This window comes from Catharus ustulatus, chromosome 5 (genome assembly GCF_009819885.2).
Source record: "Catharus ustulatus isolate bCatUst1 chromosome 5, bCatUst1.pri.v2, whole genome shotgun sequence".
In the NCBI taxonomy this organism is placed as follows: Eukaryota; Metazoa; Chordata; class Aves; order Passeriformes; family Turdidae; genus Catharus; species Catharus ustulatus.
The window spans coordinates 12,212,731-12,233,236 of record NC_046225.1 but is presented as its reverse complement, the minus strand read 5'-3'; the positions used below and the strand labels follow the sequence as shown (position 1 = coordinate 12,233,236).

At 36.1% G+C, this 20,506-nt stretch overlaps 1 protein-coding gene across 4 annotated transcripts in view; it reads right to left on the bottom strand.

The window, feature by feature from the left end:
* LRBA (LPS responsive beige-like anchor protein) overlaps nt 1–20,506 on the bottom strand; it is a 365,003-nt gene that overhangs the window by 214,707 nt on the left and 129,790 nt on the right. For all 4 annotated transcript variants that reach the window (XM_033059906.1, XM_033059908.1, XM_033059907.1 and 1 more), the window contains one exon: nt 1,691–1,857. In XM_033059906.1, the coding sequence (XP_032915797.1) occupies nt 1,691–1,857 (167 nt within the window). The remainder of the gene's footprint in view (nt 1–1,690; nt 1,858–20,506) is intronic.

The following is a 20,506-nucleotide window of genomic DNA, read 5'->3' as shown; positions in this document are numbered from 1 at the left end:
AAACACTAATTTAGCCCCTTACTAAAATATTCCATTACAATTACAACTATTGCATATATTTATTTTTTACGTGTTTATGATGACTGAGTGCATTCTTCCTTTGCCATAAAGAGATTTGGTCCTGTCTCTAATGCCATTTGAGTTTCTAGAATTATGTTAAGTGTGCTGCAAAGTGCATTATGTGATATTTCCATTTTGCTGTAGATCATTATTATGAAACGGAAATGATCATGTCCATATTTTGTGCACTTCTCAATTTACAAGCTGATTACATAAACCTTATTTGGGGGCTATCAGAAAATAGTTATCCTTCAAGCATGGAATATTTTATCAGTTACCCTCTTCCCTTACCAACTATACCAATATTATCTCACCAAGCAAAACACACCTAAAGAGCACACAGAATTCTCTGCTTCTTAGCAAAGCTTCTTAGAAGACTATAATGATAGTTTGAAATCCAGAAACACAAACAGATGGAGTGAACCACAAGGCACCTACTCAGCAAAATTACAGATGTGCAAAGTACTTAAAGCAATCTGGACTTACACAATTGTAATAGACGCTTTACTAAAAATTCTTAGAAATGTTGAAATAAGCTATTGGTTTTTTGCACCCTCATCATTTTCTTCCTTAAACAGTCTTTTAAGATTTAAGCATAACTCAACAAAAGGGAAACAGCATTAAACAGTTATTTCCTCATTTCCTTTTTCTCCTGATAAGTTAGAACCCAAAATTTGTATTTACAAATATGTTTGCATACATCCTATGTCACAGTATGATGACTTTTAATTGGAACTCTTCCAATTAATTTTATTTTAAAAATTTTGTTATGTTTCTGAGTATTATAGAAATTATTAGTGCTTGGGAACTAATTTTTTTCTTTCCAGAAGACAAGTAGTCCTTTACCAATGAATAAACGTTATTTGGAAAAAGAGTTTGTTGTCTACTAATGTATTTCTCTTATGCTTACTATTGCACTACATTCAAATAACAGCATTTTGATACATGAGCATATTCAGCTGTCTTCTAGCCTAAATATGTTCCAGTTATTTGTAAGTATTAATTAAGGTTGTACTACAGGGACTTGAACTTGCATTTCAGATTTGCAAGTGAAACTTAAGCAGAAGTCCTGGCTAAAGAACTTGGACAAGTATCACTGTAATGAAGGTATGTGCTGGGAATTCCAAAAGGAATTAACTCTGAATTAATCTGGCAGTACTGTTTTTAGTTTGAAATTACTAATACAAATCTCACCATTTCCCTGTAACTCAAATAGATGTTCGTTTGTTTATAGTTTGGCAGAAAACAAGTTACTGAACTGTGGTTCAAGCTTGAATCACGTAATACACCAACAAGAAAGCTAGTAGGAAGAAAGCATTTAATTTTTGAAATTATTTTTCAAATAAAAAATAATAGGGATAGATAGGGCTAGAGTATTCAAACTAAATTCAATCACACTTTTAAAGCAAAGTTGAAAGTCACAAGAGACTCATCCTGTTTTTTGCCCCTCTAACATAACCAATTCTCTGACATTCACCCATACTGAACACTGACACATTTGTTTCACCCTTTTTTGTATTACTTTGTTTAAAAAAAGAAACTAAAAAACCTCACTTACCTTTGGCCATATGACAAATCACGAGGTCACTGCTGCACAAAAATATTTTACAACACCCCAAAAAGGTCTTACCTTGGTGCAGAGCTTCCCCAGGCTCCATGCTTGTCTGTCAGGATGTTGATAATTTTCTGTATTAGCTGTGTTGCAGTCACCTGGTCCCGGTACTTGGCTGCTGTGATCAGATGATGACACATTTTTTCCTCTTCCCGTTTGTCTGCAGAGTACTGGGCACACAGTGACTGCCAAGAAAACAAGTACTTTATTACTCTGTATTTTAGTTACACCATCCAAAGGAAGTTTGATGCACTTCATAATTAATTACTTATATAAAACTCTCAAGAGAGAAGAATTAACCCCATTTTCCAGGTTGGAGAACTGAGGCCCTGCCTGCAGGAAATCCGTCCAGAGAGCCAAGCAGAGGATCTTGGTTTGCCATAAATTCTTCCCACATCACACACACTCAAAATTTAGCAAAAGCCAACACGTTAGTGGCCAGACTGCATAATGAAACATATAAAATAAAAATGGTTATGCCTATAACAAAGTGAATAGCTTTATAAAAACAATGGCAAATTTCAGAATAACAAATGTCAGCTAGCTGACCACTCCACTCCCATGACTCTTGATAAGATTTGGGGGGCCAACTGCTTGCTATTGCTTATATAAATATATATCAATGAAAGTTAAGGAGAAAAATCCACATTTTTTTTCAGACAGACAGAAAACAAAATGCATCTGAGGACTAAATCAATCTTTACCAGGCGGTTTCTCACAGTTGAGCACATTTGCAGGCCAGCATGGGAAAGTCAGTAACTTTCCCAGCAGTATTACACCTGTTGTATAAACATTACCTGCTTGCCAACCTGCTCAAAAGAAAGTTCTAGTTAATAAAAGCTATAAGTCACACCTACAAACTGGACTCCAAACTACAAGAGATTCTTTGTTTCAACATTGTCTCATAGTTCTGGGTTTTGTTGACCTTCTGAAAATCTGCCTGTTAATAAAGAACTCAAAAAGCAGGTATCAAGTTTATATCAATCCTTCACCAAAACATCATTTTGCTGTACATGAAAATGCACAAGAAATTCAAATATTGATAGAAACAATAAAGGCTTTTCTCCACTTCAGCACTCTCTGTAATTTCAGTTTTCATCTGGCAATTCCACAGATCACATATGCCAGACAAAGCATTTCGGCCTTTGTCAATATTGGATTATTCTATGATCTAGTTAGTGGAATGGACACAAATGTCTGCCTAACAACAAAAAAAATTGCTTTTTCTTTGTGAAGCACAGCTGACGCAGACACAACAACAGTTATTTCTTAGAGTTTAGATATCAGCACAACATCATATGCTTTTTATGTTTAGAACAGTACCAAGGCTTTATGTACAAGCCCCAGAAACTTGCTGCAAACAAAAAAATCAGCAGGTTATGAATGCTATTTATAGATGTGTGTATATAAATATATATGTCATAGGAAGAAACAGAAGGATAGAAAGAATGTGAAGAAAAACATAAAAAATTTGGCCTTGTGTAGATTTTCACAGACAACAGAACATACTAACAAAACATAATAACAGATGAATAAATTTTAAAGAACCATTCTAACAATTTTCACATATTTAGGTATTTCCTCAGAATTTCCACACACTTTACAGCAATGCTCACCTCATGAGCAGACATCCAGGAGGACTGAAGAATAAGCAGCTGACTTTCCAAGTCAATCAGACATCAAAAATTGTCTTTTGTATTCCTACATGAAGCACTCTGCCACCCCTCTTCACAAAAATGTAAGGTGACTAAATCATACCCAACACTAAACAGGATTTTTCCAGCTCTTTCTGAACATAGTTGTCTTTTCCAATACATTGAACTATTTTGCACCCATGATGATTCCAATTTCTCTTCAGCACTTTGTAAATGTTTCACAAGCTGTTATTTTTAAGTTGCCTGAAAGGGCAGAATTCTAAAAACAAGTGAATAAGGTAAGCTAAGTAGTAAAATGTTTTAAAGTGCTCTTTAATGGATCCTCCTTTACAATTTGAACAGCAACTTTTCATATCTGACATAAAATCCATAGATATAAATCACATTAGAGGGTTATTCTTTCCCCATTATCAATCTCTGTCTCTATGGAACATTAAAGTCACATTTGACCTTAAAACATGATAAAATGGAAATCAAACTAGAATGTTTTGTAAAAGATACAATGAACTTGTACCTCTTTAAAAAAAGTCTCTTTATGATGTGATTTTGAACACATTCTTCATTAAATACCAACAAGGATTTTCAAAAATGTAGCTGTGACAAACTAAGAAAAAAAATGGTATTTTATTGTCCTGACAACTTCCATAAAAACATAAGCAGCCTGTTATAAACTGGAAATAGAAATCCACTTTTCAGGAAATCCACCACTGAGTATGAATACAAATTTGCAATTATACAGCAAAACTGAGAGGCTCCCACCGGCAGCAATCCCACAAAATTATAACATCACTCTAAGTTAACCATTGCACACTCTTTACAATATATACTTTACAAACAAAAACAGAAAGAAGCCACAGTTTTGTCAGGTATCTGTCCCATGGATATATAGTTACCAACTCTAAGACAGTTCTGCAAGAATAACCTTCTCTTTGATCATACAGGTGTCCCACCAGTTGTTCAATGTTTAAGTTTCTACCCTCAATACATGCCAAATACACAGCAAAATAGAAGTTATTTCTCTACCTCACTCTCTCAACTACTTTGAATACAAGAGTGAAAGAAGACTGGTTCCACCAAAAGAATCAGAAAAAGACCCATCCTAAAGTAGACAATTACCACTATTCTGAAATTAGACTGTTCTGAAAGCACTACAAACTGCCTATTCCTATTCATTTTCCATTTTCCAGATGCCAGGTTCACCTGATGGACTGCTCCCAAAGATGCAACACCAGGATATAGAGTGGTACACAGACAATACTTCACACTAAATCCCAATCATTCCATTTATGTAAAACAGAAATCCAGCTTGATTTCTGTTCGTGCACAATCTCAAAAATGTATTTTTACAGTTCTATTTCTTTTTCAGTGTTTGATCTCCTGCACCTGTAATGTGTACCCTTTTGTGCCAGAATATGTTTTTACAATTAAGATACACAGTTAAACAGAGTTATCAAACCTTTCTTCTGCTGTTGCCTTGGCCTACATGATTTTTGTTATCTGTTTGGGCAAGTGTGCAATGGAACTGTAATCACAAAAGTACTAAAGTCTCACTTAGGATGAAACAGTGTTGAAAGGAGGGAAAAACGCATTTTTATATACACACACTTCACAGGTTACCTCCAAAATGTCTTAAATTCAGTGATTGTTGAAAGTTTTACAAAGGGGAACTGTATTAAGTATGGAATAGAGGCAAGACCCTTGTTTTCCAGCCCTTCATCCAGGATAGAACAAAATCCTTTGCTTTGCCATTATCTCAGAAAAGGGTTTTTCCTCTTCCCTATTCTCTACCCAGAAAAGACTGTAGGCAATTTGAATATGTAGGTTATCTAAAGATTCACTTTCAAGGAACTGGAATTCTGAAGGGCCACGGGGTCCTCCAAAAGGTAAGTTATAGATATGGAAACACAGTCCATTCTGTACACAGGAAATATTCCAGAAATACTGACAGGGTGAGTTAGTCTATTCTGCTGTCTATATTTCAGTGAAGAGTAGGATTATTTTATCTTTGATCTTTACAAAAATGTCAAGTCAAAGATTTTCTCTGCATGGTACCATCTGCATTGTGCACCTCTGCAGCCCCAAAATTACAAACAATTCAAAAGTTTAATAGCGGAGGGTTTTTTAAAGAAATGTTGCACCTTTACACTTTTATTCTTCAACTCTGAGATCACTGAACACTTTTACATATGCCAATTCCTTTGTCTAATTTAGCTAAAAGATATTGGCTTTGTGAACAGCCTGTCTCAGAGGGTGTCACTTAGGAGGAGGAAAAGTCATCCATAAGGTAACGCACTAATGCAAATTCCCTGCAAATAAGGATATTTCAGTAAATGAAGGAGCTCCTCAGTCCTCTGCTTTCACAGATCTTTGCACTTGACCTCTGACCTGAGGTTTAAAGTCTGGACTAAAAATGCTACCCAGGGAAATCTTATAAAGATTCCTGAATAAGACTTAGAAAAATGAAAGCTTAAAACCTCAACAGCGAACAAAAGTCAACCAATGACAACGTCTGACAGCCACCGTCAATTCTGAAGTGATGCCTCTGTCATCCAACGACTCCAAGTATTGATTTCTCTCAGCATGAAAAAAGCTTAAGCCAATGAAATAGATATAGCATCATCCCCCCGATAATAGCCATCAAGGTTAACACCAGCAGAACACTTATCAAAGTATCTCTTCTATTTCTTCTTGTTTTAATGGACTGAACACAATGCAGTGGCTTCTCATCTCTTCAACCCATGGTTTTCCAAACCTCATTTATCCACTTTTCCAGCCTTTTATCTGATTTCAACATTAAAAAGAATCTGCATCTAAATCAACTGTTTGTAATATAAATGGGGTATGTAGCGGGGGGAATGAAAAAAAAAAAAATAAAAGTAGTTTTATAGCCAGACATTCCTGAGGGGGGAAAAATGTACATTGAAAATAACAACAGGAGGGGAAAAAAAAGCATGCAGTTGACTCAGATCACTCCAAACACAGACTGGTAAAACCATGATTATGACCAGAAAAAAAAATCTACCACAATCAATTTGCGTTTGTGATTAGAGAGAAATGCAAGGATCTCAAGAGACATCTGGTTTTAATCTGTGCTGAGTCAACAGTTTTATTTTTTACCTTCAAGTCTCACAGAATTAAGCTTTAGTAAACCCAAATAAACACTATGAACAGCACTTTTATGAAGATTGCATCTTTCAAATGAACCCAATTTAGTACAGTAGGTAAATGAGACAAACTAATGTGAGAGCAGAGGTCAGAATAAAGAAATACTGAAAATAGAGACAAATAAATTCAGATTTCTTCTGCAGTGTCCACTAGTATCAGACCTCTTTTTTAGCCTTTTTCTTTGATATTTATCTAATTGGTATTATTTGTGTGACAGTAGCACCCTCGGATCAGAATCAAAGCCAAAGCTTTGCACAAACAAGTAAGATCTCCCTTCCTTTTTGCTAGAAACTGGGATTTGCTACACTCTTCCAATATTCTAACTCTCTAAGCATCACTGCTAACCACTGGCATAAACAATATGCAGGGAGAAATGTTCTTTTCAAACCCAAGGACCTGTTTTTACTGTACTTAAGTCCATTTTGCATTCAAATCATGCATTAGGACAAGAACTTTCCTCCCTTCCTCTTTTGCAAATCCAGTTTGTCAGCAGTCCCTTCATGCTGCTCTAGTTTAAAACAGTCTAAGAGCCTAAAAGCAACACACTTGGGCAATAAATTTAACATTTTTTAGGTTTACATCTTCCAAGTACAAGGCATTTTTCAAGCTAAAGACAATCCAAGACCATTCCCTGTGCTCTAGAAACAGCAAAGCTCAGCACTCCTGCACAGGTGGCTCCATGCTCTCAGATTTGATATTAAGCAAAGGAGCCAGGGATGATTTCTTCAGCCATTCCCCAAGCACCCTGTATCACCCTTGTGACATTCAGTGGCTTCAACACCACCACAGAGATTACTGCTGTAGCCTGAAGAACTTCTAACCCAGTGCAACAAGCAAATCTAATCCATTAAGAACTTCTGGAACCAACAGACTCCCTTATTTTATAAGGAATGTTCTCTCTGTCCAAAAAATGACACATACTTACATAATCTAAGGATTCACTACACATTGTTAGTGAGGGCCAAATTAAGGTCACACTGGTGTGTTATTTCACAGGTGTTGGATACTTGGTTTTACTATCTTTTCATATCGTCCTTTCTATGCAACTAAGTTTTTAAAAGGGGGTAAAATACCTTTTAATCAGCTGAAAACATGGAAATATTGAAGTGGGTCAAATACAAAGCTCTGGAATGCCCTCATTCATTCTCTGTGACCATCACCTCCCAACTACCTCACTGCACTGAGGCACAGAAAGGATTTCCACAGCCTTCAAGGTGAGAACAAAGCAGTTCAGCAGCTTTGGCCCCAGCAGCCAAATGATTGCTTCCCCAGGATTCAGATTTCCAGACACCCCACTGCCAGCACAGCTCTTTTACAACTCACAGCACCAAGATTTGGCACAGGAGTGACACCTGAACAGATTGAAAGTCACATGCAGTTCAGATGGCACAGCTAAACCTGAACTGAAGTCTCCAAGAACAGGTAACACACATCAGTGAGGATTTTTGAACTACATAACTTACTAGTTAAGAAGCCCTTAAAGGTACAACATAAAAAGCAATTTTTCACAAGTTTTGTATCTGATTAATTCTGAATAATTTTTCATGCTAGGGGCAAAAGGTGAATTTCTGCAAGTGGGGAAGCAATAATACCTTAAAACATAGGAAAATCAGACATTCTCAATGAGTGGGAAAATGAAGCCAGAATGATTCAGACAAGCAGATTAACCAAAGGATAATCTGGAGCCTTATTACAAAATACCTTTGCCACTAACTCCTCTCATAAGTGCTATTTGTAATTAAGTTCCAAATAAAGTCACTATAAATGTGGCTTCAGTCTCTGGCTACAAAAAAAAGTGAAAGGCATTTGCATGACTTAAAATTCTTTAACTTCTATAGCTATCAAAGAGAAACTTATAAATACTTAGGTATATCAGTATTTAACACCTGACTTATGTTAATGGTCTCAACACTTACCTTGGAGGAATGTGTATTTCTATGTAGGATTCTTATTATATAAACAGTATGTAAAATCCTAAGCAAAAATAATCAACATGCCTCTGTTGATTTTGTTATATTTTTGCTTGATACTCCTGTTACATCACACTTACTAAATTTCCTTATAAATTTGCAAAACACATGCAAAGAAAATTCATTTCCAGTCAAAAATCTCTTCATAAACAGTTTCCAAGCTTATGTAAAGTTCCAGCTTTGCAAAAGGCAGAAAGATTAGCCCCTTGAGATATCCCTGTAGTCTGGGTCTGTGTTTCTGGTTCTATTTTCTACACAGTTCCCCTCGAGCACTATTCAGCTTTCCCTGTTTAGTGTCTTGGATTCAGAACACAACTCTGACTTCAATCTAGGAGTTTTTATCAAAATCTCTCAATTAACAAACAAAGAACAGAGAGATCAGATTCATTTGAGATAACAAGCATTGAGGTATAATAATTTCCTATCTTGCCATGATGGGTTGCATGTAAGTGACCAGCACATCTTTAGTAAATATCAGTATTTTGGATATCACATTGTTTTCTGACTGGGCTCCTTACAAATGTCATTTATGAGGCTTTGTGGGAAAACTAAAAAAAAAAAATTAAAAAAATTAAAAACATGTAATTGTCCTTACAAACACAAATTCATTACCCAAAAGGTAACTCATCTGTCCTCACCAGTTTCTACCATGGCTGCTCCAAGAGCTAATTTAGCAGTTTGATGTCTGACAGTTCAGGACCTTTGCAGCCTCTCTCAGTGGAGAATGATCACCCTGCCTGGCACATATCCTTGAGCAACACTGCTAAATAGGACAAACACAGGTTTGCTGGAAAAGTATTTCCTTCCCACACATGGAAAAAAGCCCTTTAGTTACTGCCGTAAAGTCATCTTCATCTGTATCTGCAGAAACATTTTAATTAATGATTAAGGAAAAGTATTAAGGAGTGGGTTTTGGTTTGTTGAGGTTTTTTTGGTCAGAAAAATTTCAAATTACTAGAGAGAATCTGTGAAAAAAGGAGGACTGCATGGAATTTTATTATAAAGCCTACTCAAGAATAATATGTTCAGTGCTGCCAATTTATACTTTACAATTTATACTCCAAAATTGCTCTTTACCTCTTTGTAAACTAAGATTCTTGAGAGGCTTATTCTTTCCAGGACCAAGTATTTTAAAAGCAAGATATCTTGATTAGGATGATGACAAAATGGCAAAGATGAACAAAAAAAAAAAAAAAATAAACCAACATTAAAAAAAACCCAGCAGAAGTAAAGAGAAGGATTTTTATAACATGGTCTATATGGCCTATAAGGTCTTTTATTGCAGTTATTCTTTAAAATCATTCCTAGTTACTGACTTTGGAAACATGTTAAGAGTCACAATCCCAGCTTTGGCTTAACCCCTGCCTTATCTTAAAGCCTCCTGTCAGAGTTCCTATAGCATCAAACTATGAAAAGCAAATTGTTTTAATTTTATTTTCCCCCCTCTTCTTTTTTCTAGTGTTCTATGTTTTGTATTTCATTCCACCTAGACCATGAGACTTTTTCCTTTATTATTGGTTTTCACTTAGTAAGGTAACATGATTTTAGTACAGCATGAGATGTATATGAAGTTTTTTCTAGTTAACATTTCTTTTTTTTTTAGAAAAAGTTCTACCACCCTTGAAAGGTTGACATTTGGCTCTAAAAATTATTGGGGGCAGGAAAATTTAATTTCTTTTATAACTGGGTGATTTTAGTACCCATGAAAAGACAGCATTTGAAACATGTCCATTATTGAAAGCATGAGAAGACAACAGCCTCTGGGTCTTTTACAGTAGTCTTAAGTGAAAAACACTCATTCATACAACTCCAGATCTTTAAACTGAGCAATATGGAACACAGACTGAGAATACTGCTTTAATTTTTTTATTTTTTCTTGCTGTCTTGGTGTAAATGAAAAGACTGCACCCATGCAACAGACAGTATTGCAACTAGCACAGATGCTCCCTTCAGAGAAATTAAGAACTATGCAGCACCAAGTAGTTTCTACTGGCATCATCCTTTATGTTGTCAATTGTAATTTTTAAAAAAAAATGCTCTAAATAATTTGTTTACCTTAACCTAAGAACACGTAAGAGTCACTTCCTAAATTTTCTGTTATTTCTCATTTCAATATTACTCTTCAGAACTTGTGAAATAAACCAATTTCAAGGTTCTGATTTTCTTGTTGAGTTTTGATTTTGGTTCTCTTTCAGTTTCAGCATGCAAGGTTTTTCTCTCTGGTTGTTTTGGGTTGTTTTTTTGTTGTTTTTTTTTTTAATGGCACAAGGGTGATTTCATAGCAGCTCTCAATACAGTTATCAGCATTTTCTACCAACAGCTGAACTCAGGGGGGTTGGTGTAAGACCACAAAACAGATTTCACATTCCAACTGCACAAATCCTGCTTAACTAGACTTTGCTAATTGACTTTATTCAGTGTAAAATAATAAATACCATACTTGGAGATTGTTATGTTTAGAGCACAATAACCATGCAGGATAAAAAAAAAAGCAACACAAATTCTGTGGATTTATAAAACACAAATCTGAGTTTTGGTGTGAATTACAGTTCACTCATTAAAATTATAGGTTTTGAAATAAAGTACAGTGACTAATCAAAATCAGCATGCACAAAACCAGAAGAAACTACTGAAATGACATAAAACATGATATAAAACACATGTAAGCCACAGTTACTGAACATACCAAAGAGCCATGTAACAACATCTCCTACACATTTTAACAGCTTTAGCTGCACTCCAGCCAATACTTCTAATATTCCAAATTTCTGAACAGCTTCAAACAACTGTGATTCAAAAATAGCCCAGGAAACATTCCTCCCTCCTCTCATGCTGACCATATGAAACTGCCTTGCAAAGCAGCACTGGGCCAGTGCCAAGATGAGTGATGCTGGCTACAGGGCTCTCTACAACTGCTTAGAAATGAGAGATTTGTGGTTTCTAACAGGCAGCACAGGAAAAAATAATCAAAAATATATTAGAAGTGAGAATACCTGATTTTTTTTGTTTGTTTGTTTCTTTTATAAATGTTCCCTTGGGACCAAGGGCCAGCATGGAGGCAGCACAGCTGAGGACAGCCCAGCCCTGCCGGTGGTAGTGGAGAGGGGCCAGGGACAACCCTGGCCTCTGATCTCAAGTTGTGACAACCTTTATTTCACAAGTTACACACATTCTCTAAATTGCAGCAACCCATCCAGTAACTGAGAATTTTGCTTGCTTTATCTGTCAAGGATTGGCATCAGCCACAAAAGATGTAATCTCAAACTGCTCTAAGGATGATAGAAAATTCAGAATAGTTTTGTAATATTTGAATCTCAAGTTTCTGCAAAGGACAGCAGGGAAAAGGCTTGAAGGAGCATAAACATCTCAAAATCCATTAGGCCATAATCTTGACATTACTATTTCGAATTTGTTCCTGTAAATTTTTTACAAAAATACCCTCCAGTATCATTGCACTAGGATACAAAAGAAAAAAACATGGAATGATTACCAAAGTACTTGCACTGCTCATCATAGTCACTATCATCACTTTCCCAGCCCTACTTCCAAGAGATATCAAAATCTTTTCTTGTAAGAAGGCCAGAAATCTTTGAAGATGCATTTTCTAAATAGTGAATTAATGACAGGGACTTAGAAATGTGAGCAGGAAACAGGTGGGAAGGAGGGGTGGTGAGAAACGTAACAGGAAACATCTTGTGTAAAGCAGAACAGTGAGGAAAGTTTAGATTTCTGATTGATAAACCTTTCTAAGGATTGACTCTGCCACTTCCATTTGGACTCCAGATTAACAGTGAAATCCAGAGGTTTCTAAGTCACTTGGAATCTTCCCTGACAAAATAATCACCAGAAAAGTAACTTAACTGCCTGACACATCTTCCTTTTCATGACCTAAGACCATCTCAAAGAAATTGGCTCAGCTTCCTCCCATTTAGGTCAAAGAGAAAAATCAGTAGATAGATTCATTCCATAAACACTTCAATTAAAAAAAAAACATTAAGCAAGAAGGAAAATATTTTTAAACCCTGTTACAGTTATTCCCACTAAAGCAAATACAGGGAAGTGAAGATAAAAACCTGGACTGCAAAGGAGTGGGGTAGAAGAGACAATGGGAAAGGACCTTTAAATTCCAGTTAAGAATTCTGATTAGTACAGCACTTCTTCACTTTCCTGGAAAGCTTCATAGATCTACTCAGTAATAAAAGGCTACCTTTGTAAAAGACTAGGAATATCACCCCTGGGTGGATGTGGCTTGACAGTTTTCCACCATTTCCACCTTCCTGGATCCCAGACAGCCCCATCTACTACAAACTACAGAAAGCTTATACCAATTTAGTTGTAAAATCCTTATTTAAGCAATTACTGTCTATTTTCAACCATCACTTTTGGAGGTGTTTATTTCTGCACATCACAATATTTTGCATTCATAATGGGGCATTCTCAGTGAAGGCTGAAGCTTTCGATGGAACAATAAAGAAAATTACACTAAATGCAACGTTTTGTACAACTTTCTCCTCAATAATACACTAACAGATAAAAGAGAAAAATACTCTATGGAAGAAATATAGGTAACAGTAAAAACCTTGACTGTAAATGCTTTCAGGCACTACTGACAAACACCTTCAAACATTTTCAGTAGATGTCCTGAAGCTGATTTGCAGAAGTCACCTTCATGAACATCAAAAAATAAACCTGCAGGTATCAACTTTGCCGTGCCTCAGTTAGAAGAGGCATTAACTACAAAATGAGACTAATCCTACTATGATTTTAGTCCAAACAAGAGAATGATGAGGGTAACCACAGCTGACTTAACCAAGAAGACACAGCTCAAGACAAGCAGCTACTCAAAATAAGGACCAGAATTTCAATTCATTACTCCATAGGGTCAGATATTCTATGTCTTCTAGGTAGATCCAAGCCTGGTTTGGGGCTGCAAATCAATCTAACATAAAGATATTTTTTCTTCCTTTCTGTTATAGAAATATTACCATGCACATGCTTGGGCAAATCATCCAGCTAAAAAGCACACTTTGCAACCCTAGTAAGGTTCAGAGTTCAAAAAATAAACTCTTTTTACATTCAACTCTAGACAGTAGTTTATTGGGTCAGTAAATGAGAGCATACTGCAGATACACCAACTTGTGCATGGTTTGTTCCTGTGCATACAGCTGCAGACTGAGCTGACTTCATAAAGCCACTTCTAAATTTTCATTTCGACCACCAGACACTACAAAAATATTTTACAAGTAACACATATAAGACCATCCTGATAGCTGTATGCACCAGTCTACCCCAGTAACTGCAGAACTAAAGAGCTTTTACAGAAAATCCAGCTATAGTCAAGTGGATGATCTTTAACCCACATGCCTGAATTCAGGTCAGTCAAAAACAGGATTTGTAACTTGGGTGCTTTTGCCAGGAAAAGTCAAATGAGAGAAAAACTATGCAGAGACAGCACTAGAATAGAGGGAATTATTTTACAATTTTGTGACCTCTTTCTTCAATTGCTGTTATAAACAACCTTTTTACATAAAAACAATACTTTTGAAAATGAAATTGCATTTAAAATATTCAAGACTACTGCCAAAAGACTGTCAAATATATCTGGACTACAAATGATAATATGTTGAATCAAAAGCTAACACCCATTTAGCAATCAGATGCATATTTCATCCTTAATGAAGGCCTGAAAAGAAGAGTTCACTTTATTCTGGATGCAGGTATCAAAGCAGATCTCACAAAGCAACACAGGCACATCATCTAAGGATCTTTTTCACATTAAGAATCCTATTAGAAGGAAAACACTAAAAGGTAATTGAATTTCCCTCAGTTATCTTCATCTCTGTCAGCTCCTGCTACAATAACTTACTCTCCAGAGCAGAGATAACTCAATTCTGTCCAGCAAGCATATGTTATGAATCTCCAAAGCAAACTTGTCTAAATCATTCTGGTCTTCTATCAAGGTTGGCTGTAGATATGAACTCTGACAGAAAGCAAACAAATTTATTTTTATCTTTTCAATAATTCGCTTCCCTGTGCCTTGATGGAAGAATCTTAAAGATATAAATGTTTCCTCTAATTCTGGAATTATAAACACTGGTTGAAAACATTTAATCTGAAAGTTAATGTTATTAAAAACTCTTTAATTCCCTTTTCTGTTTTAACAGAAAGAAAAAAGAAGTTTCAGGTTCCTGTAGGCAAACAGAAACTAAATTATCATGCTGTAATTAATACTTTTTTCAGAATGGTTCTGATATTTATATGTTCACCTACAGTGGAAATGTTAAAGCTACAAATAACCACAACAGAAGAATACTCAAACCTTTTATTTCCTCAAAGCTCTTAAAACATCACTAAGCATAAACCCTCCACACATAATCAAACTACTTTGATTTTAAAAGTCACATTTAGGGAAGGTGTCATGACTCATCTAGACCAACAGCACAAAAGCAAACTAAAAAAAAAAATCTGCCAAAGAAAGGGTGTATGACAAGAATCAGTAGAGCTAATTCCAGAAGCAGAGGAGAGAAAATACAAGATAAGAGCCAAGTCAAACTAATATTAACTGCACAATTCCTGTCAGTTTGTAAAAAACATATTTTTTACATATGTGTAAAAAACAATCTGCAGAATGAGTGAATAATGAATTGACACAGTTCCTTGCTGACACTCAGCTACTCAGAATTGTTTAGTCAATTGTTTAGTCAAAGGGACATGAGGAACTGGAGGGGAAGCTTGGGAGACCAAGTCATGATAATAATACAACAGCACGGGAGCTTCGCCTTAGATAATAAAATGTAGAAAACAATCCAATTTTAGATATAAAATTATGTCCAGTGTGTTCACCTTTATCTTTGTTCCTTTCTGCCATAATTTGGTAGTTATTATAATTAATTCCTCATTACACTTGTTGGAGTCAGCCTCCCAACTGTAAGTATTGAGAACATCAGCCATTATCAGCAACAGCTTTATTCTATTAATTACAGCAGTGTAATGAACAGAAGGTGCTCTAGGAAATGCTGGTCATGATCCATGTCTCCTCATCCAACCTGACTTAGCACAAGGGAAAAGGCATTTTACAACCCAAGCACCACTTCAAATTGGAGAAGAGTGGGAGAGAGTTCCTGCATTTTCCCCTTCAATAAGCTCCTCCTTAAGAATGCACACTTTGACATAGGATAGTAGGCTTGACAGCGAAGCCCAAAGATAACAAACACAAAACAGGAAACAAATAATGCTAAACGAAAATAAAAATAAGATCAAGTTTACAGCTGAGCAGGGTATTTAAGTCTAACCTACCAGCTGAAATAGAGAAAAAAACACCTTCAGGTATTATAGACCCTGAAGATCTTCCGTGACCTTGTCAGCTCCAATATCAGAATTATTTTAATGTAATGTCTTTCTCATTTAGATCAAACTGAGTTACAATAAAACACATAGGAGAGATGTGTACTGTCACCAGTGCTTTTTCTTCAAAGCTGAACAATTCCTAACACTGCTCTTAAAAAGGTACATAAGCAACACAAGTTATCTCTGAAAAGAAAATTTAGAATAAAATATCCAATCAAGCACAAACAGGATATTTGCTGTGTTAGTGCTAGAAAATTGCATTCTATTTACACTCTATTACTTCAGTCTGGATTATTGAAGAATCATTACCTGGCAGGAGCTCCCATAAAAATCTGTACATGAATAATAAATAAGGTAAACAATACTGATTTATTTTTCATGAATAGGTGAGAACAACAACATTTCTGATGGGAACATCTCATTTGAAGCAAGAAATTTCTTACCTGCTTAGTTTAATTTTCATATTATAAATATAAAAAAATGCAGAAAAACATGGAAAATGTTTTAATAGACAACACAATCTGTATTAAAAGATACAATATTAGGGGTTCAAAGGAAACATATGCCACCCAAAAGAAGGCTTTTTTAAAAACAAACAAACAAAAAGCTGGGATGGTTGAGCTGTAGAAAGAAAATGGCATTCTTCAGTAAGTCTCCCCAGTTAAGGAAAACAGAAAAATATGTCAACTATGGCATGATAGTTTAAAAAACAGAATGAAGTAGGTCAAAAGAGATGGAGGAACAATTGCATAAAGCCATAAAAGGCAGCATTAAATTATTTTTCAAAAAATCGGCTGGAGGGAGCCCATTAAGGTGTCTCTGTAGAGCTAATAAAAGATCAAAGGATAAAAAGTGCTCCTGGAACACATGACCACCACAGAACAGAGATGTTATAAAAGAAAACTGGGATGAGAACAACTGCTGACACCAGGCAGTGTCCACTCAGGTGATCCAGAATAACTCAGGGATGAGCACAGCCATCAGCTGCATTGTCCTTGTTCAAACTGCCTCAGTGCCAGAGGAAAGAAATACTCCAAATGGACTCTGGAGGACTGCAGAAAGCAACATGGCAAGAAGTCTGAAATTTCCAAAAGGCAAACTTGGAGCTGTGTTTCAAGCAAAAAGCAAACAAAGGAATAAACACCCTGGCAAGAACCAACATCGCCTTTGTAAAGGAAGTCAGGCTTCATTAGATTTCTTTCAACAAGCCACTTGAGACATAGACAAGAAAGATCCAGCTAACCAAGTCTGAATGCCAAAAAGATATTTAAAGAAAGGCAGGATGAGGTAGGGCAGATAGAAACATCTTTGATGGAGTTAAGATGTATTCCCACAGCAAAAGATAAGTTTAAAGACCTATGGAGAATAGATTATTTAAGATTATTGATAATTTCTATAAAAATCTGCAACAGTACTTAGGAGAGAGGATAAACAGTTTGTAAAAGGAAGTTTATCATTCATAGGAAGACAAAAATAAGTAGATATGATAAACACATACAAGAAGTGAGAAAGGATATAAAAAGTTGAAATCTCAAACACTGTAAAACACTGTGTATGACCTTCCTGGTCATATTTTTTTTCAAATTACACTTGGTTAGTGCCCTTTGTTTCACATGAGACAATTAATCCCAAAAGTCGCCACCTCAGGAATAAAAGAAATTTAATCTCCTAGTTTGGGAGTTGCCAACATATTGCAGCTGTACAAAACTGCTTAATCCTCCCAAGGAAAAGAAAAATATTCTCCTATGCTCAGCACTCTGTAAAGCATTTATAATACCTCAAAAATATGTTTAGAAATAAAAGTTTGGTTTTTTTCTTCCTTCTACTGACAGACAGATGGTGCTGTAGCACCTAAACGTCCCAGTGCAAAGGGCAGCATTTATTTAAAAGTTAAAGTTTGAGAGAGTCAAGCCCATTCATAAAAATGTGTGTAAAGCCTTACTTTTCAGTGAGGGAACATCTAACCTCCTTCATGTTGCCCCATTACATTTTTGCAGTCTTAATGACAACTTCTGGGTGCATTGCTGCAGCTTGCACTATCCTTTATCTCCATGTGCTCTGTGGAGAACCATGGCTGCTGACCCACTCCAGAAGAGAGAATTCCCACTGAAATCACTACAAAATCTAGAAGAGAGAATTCCCACTGAAATCACTACAAAATCTTTTGTTTTAATAAATAAGAACATTACTATTAAGTGTGCTGAAAAACACCTAATGTAAAAGGATGTTGCAAGAGCCACAGAAGGATTTTTTGATGCACGGGTTCTATAACAAAGCAACTTTTGTGAAAAACACTGGTAAACTACAGAGAATATGGACCCAGCCAAGGATTAAAGCCTCCTTTCCCACAGTAACTTCTTATTACACACAGAAGCAACAATCATCTACAGAAACTACAAAACCACCAAATACCTTTCCATAATTCTTTCAAGGGCTCTCAAACATTCCTTTTGACTTAGGGGTATTCTGCCAGAATTGACTTGCAGCAATTTTCAGTCACTTCCTCTGATACAAATAACATATTCCAGCATTTAATGCTGAGTGCACCAAAGGGGAAAAGATGCGGAATACAGAAGATTATCCATCAAGGGAAGTACTGGATTTTTGCCTTCTGCCAAGGAAACAAAAAGCAAACAGTTCCATCCAAGTCACTACTGGAACGCTTGCCTAGCCTTGCATCCCACCTCTGTCAAGGCAATACCAGTTTTAAGATTCGTTTCCCAGCATGAGCCATGAAGTAAAACATTCTGTTTATTACCACAGCCTGTAAATTGACACTGAGTAAGAATTAAAACTGTGAGGAAGTCCAAGTCTTCCGCATGAAAAAACATAACTGAACACAAAAGGGCAACAAATTCTACAGCAGCTGGAAATGCTAGATTTAATTATTGAAGAGAAATCATGCAGAGAAGTTAGCTGCCTAGCATGATTTATAACAAATGCAAAGGGAAAGTCATGTGAAATTCTCAGTTAATCAACAGAAACAGCCAATAACAAGAATGCCAGCACTTTCTATTTCTGTGGATGACAAGAATTTGAAAGAAATAAGGCCAAAAATTCAAGGGGATGACACCACGCAATCTTTCAAAAATGACACTTTGAGGAGGCAGGCTGTTTTGTCAATTAGAGTAGCAGTAATATTTTACTGAGAAAAGTACCAAGGGGTTTGTTTTCCTCAGAATGAAGAATCCTTGCCCACCCATTACAGAAAGTATTCTAAAAATTATTGTGTCTTCTACACACAGTATAATGTATAAGGTTATGAACATTTTTGTATTGCAAATTTTCCTCCAATTTTCTTACTTTTCATGTGAATCTTCCATGCAAAAAACCCCAAAACACCAAAAGCAAGACAAAACAAAATGAAACAAAAGAAACCATGTTCCTGAAGCAGTCATCAAAAATACTTTACTCAAACACTGTGATGTGGTATCACAGATTTTTGCCTAAATCCAGCAGTTCCATCCAAAAGAAAACTAAAGCTTCACTAGAAAGATGAAACACTGAACAGTCCAGGCCTAAAAACCTTGCAGATTTACTTATTTAGAATTCTATAAATATGTATATTCACCCAGAAGTACATCAAGAGATTTATATAAGACAGGAGGCATAGCCAAGGCAATGGGCACTCCTGTCATAAATTATAAAATAAAGTCAATTAGAGCACAAAATTCCCTCCCCCTCCTCACACCAAATCCAATTATTCCCATAGGCCTGACTCCACAGCAGTCTGCACAGATAATCTAAGACAGTGAGAATCACCACATTTTTCAAGGTCATTTCCAGAAAACAATCTGAGTGGTAGCATGAAACTACCATAAAGGGGTTCCTCTTCAGGATTTCCAAGTCTGCCAAACATCAAGGGTGACATTTTGAAAAAAACCTAAGAGACATGTACATATAAATCCAGGAACAATGGAGAAAATTTAAGGTTACAAGGTATATGTTAGCAATGCTCACATTGCCACATTCACTGTAAAAAAATGTGTTGCATTGCTACCTCACTACAGAAATGAGTAGAATATTCCTTCATCAGCCCTCTTTGAGGAAACTCAAAGGTTTACTCCATATCCAAAGTTACAGCATAAACTGGAATAACAAGCCCCAAAAAAAGAAAACAACCCCAAAACTATCCTTGCTTCAGAGACACCTTCTTGATCATGCCACTGTGTGGAAAGGGTTCCTCTCCATGTTCTTGCCAATGTAGGGTCCCACCACATGGAGACAGAGCAAAGCCCAACCAGAGCTTACACAGCCAAGTTCACATGTGCTGCATTTGCTGCTGCTTCTCTGTCTCCTCCTGGATGGGACAAAATTAATAGGTGGACATTTCTCAAACCACAACTGGAAGGAAAACATTTCTCCTGTACTTGCAATGAATTAAGAACCAAACAGGAGTGGCACCCTGTGCAACTTTTAAACTATCACCCTGCCAAAAAATTTCTTGCATCTCGTTTCTAAGATGCAGTTTTCAGCACAGCAGTGCCTTTCCTGTATTACCTATTTTCCTAGGCTTTTCCTTCCTCTTACAATGACCATCCTTACCCCATTTATAACTGAATGTAACTGAATTATACACGAGAGCTTCATCATGAAGCTTGCCTAAATTTCCCATTGTTTTCTTCTGCCTCTCTGTGCTCCAAATACCAGACTTCAATCTTAAAAAGTAAAAGAAAATTTGCCTTTTACTTTTAAAC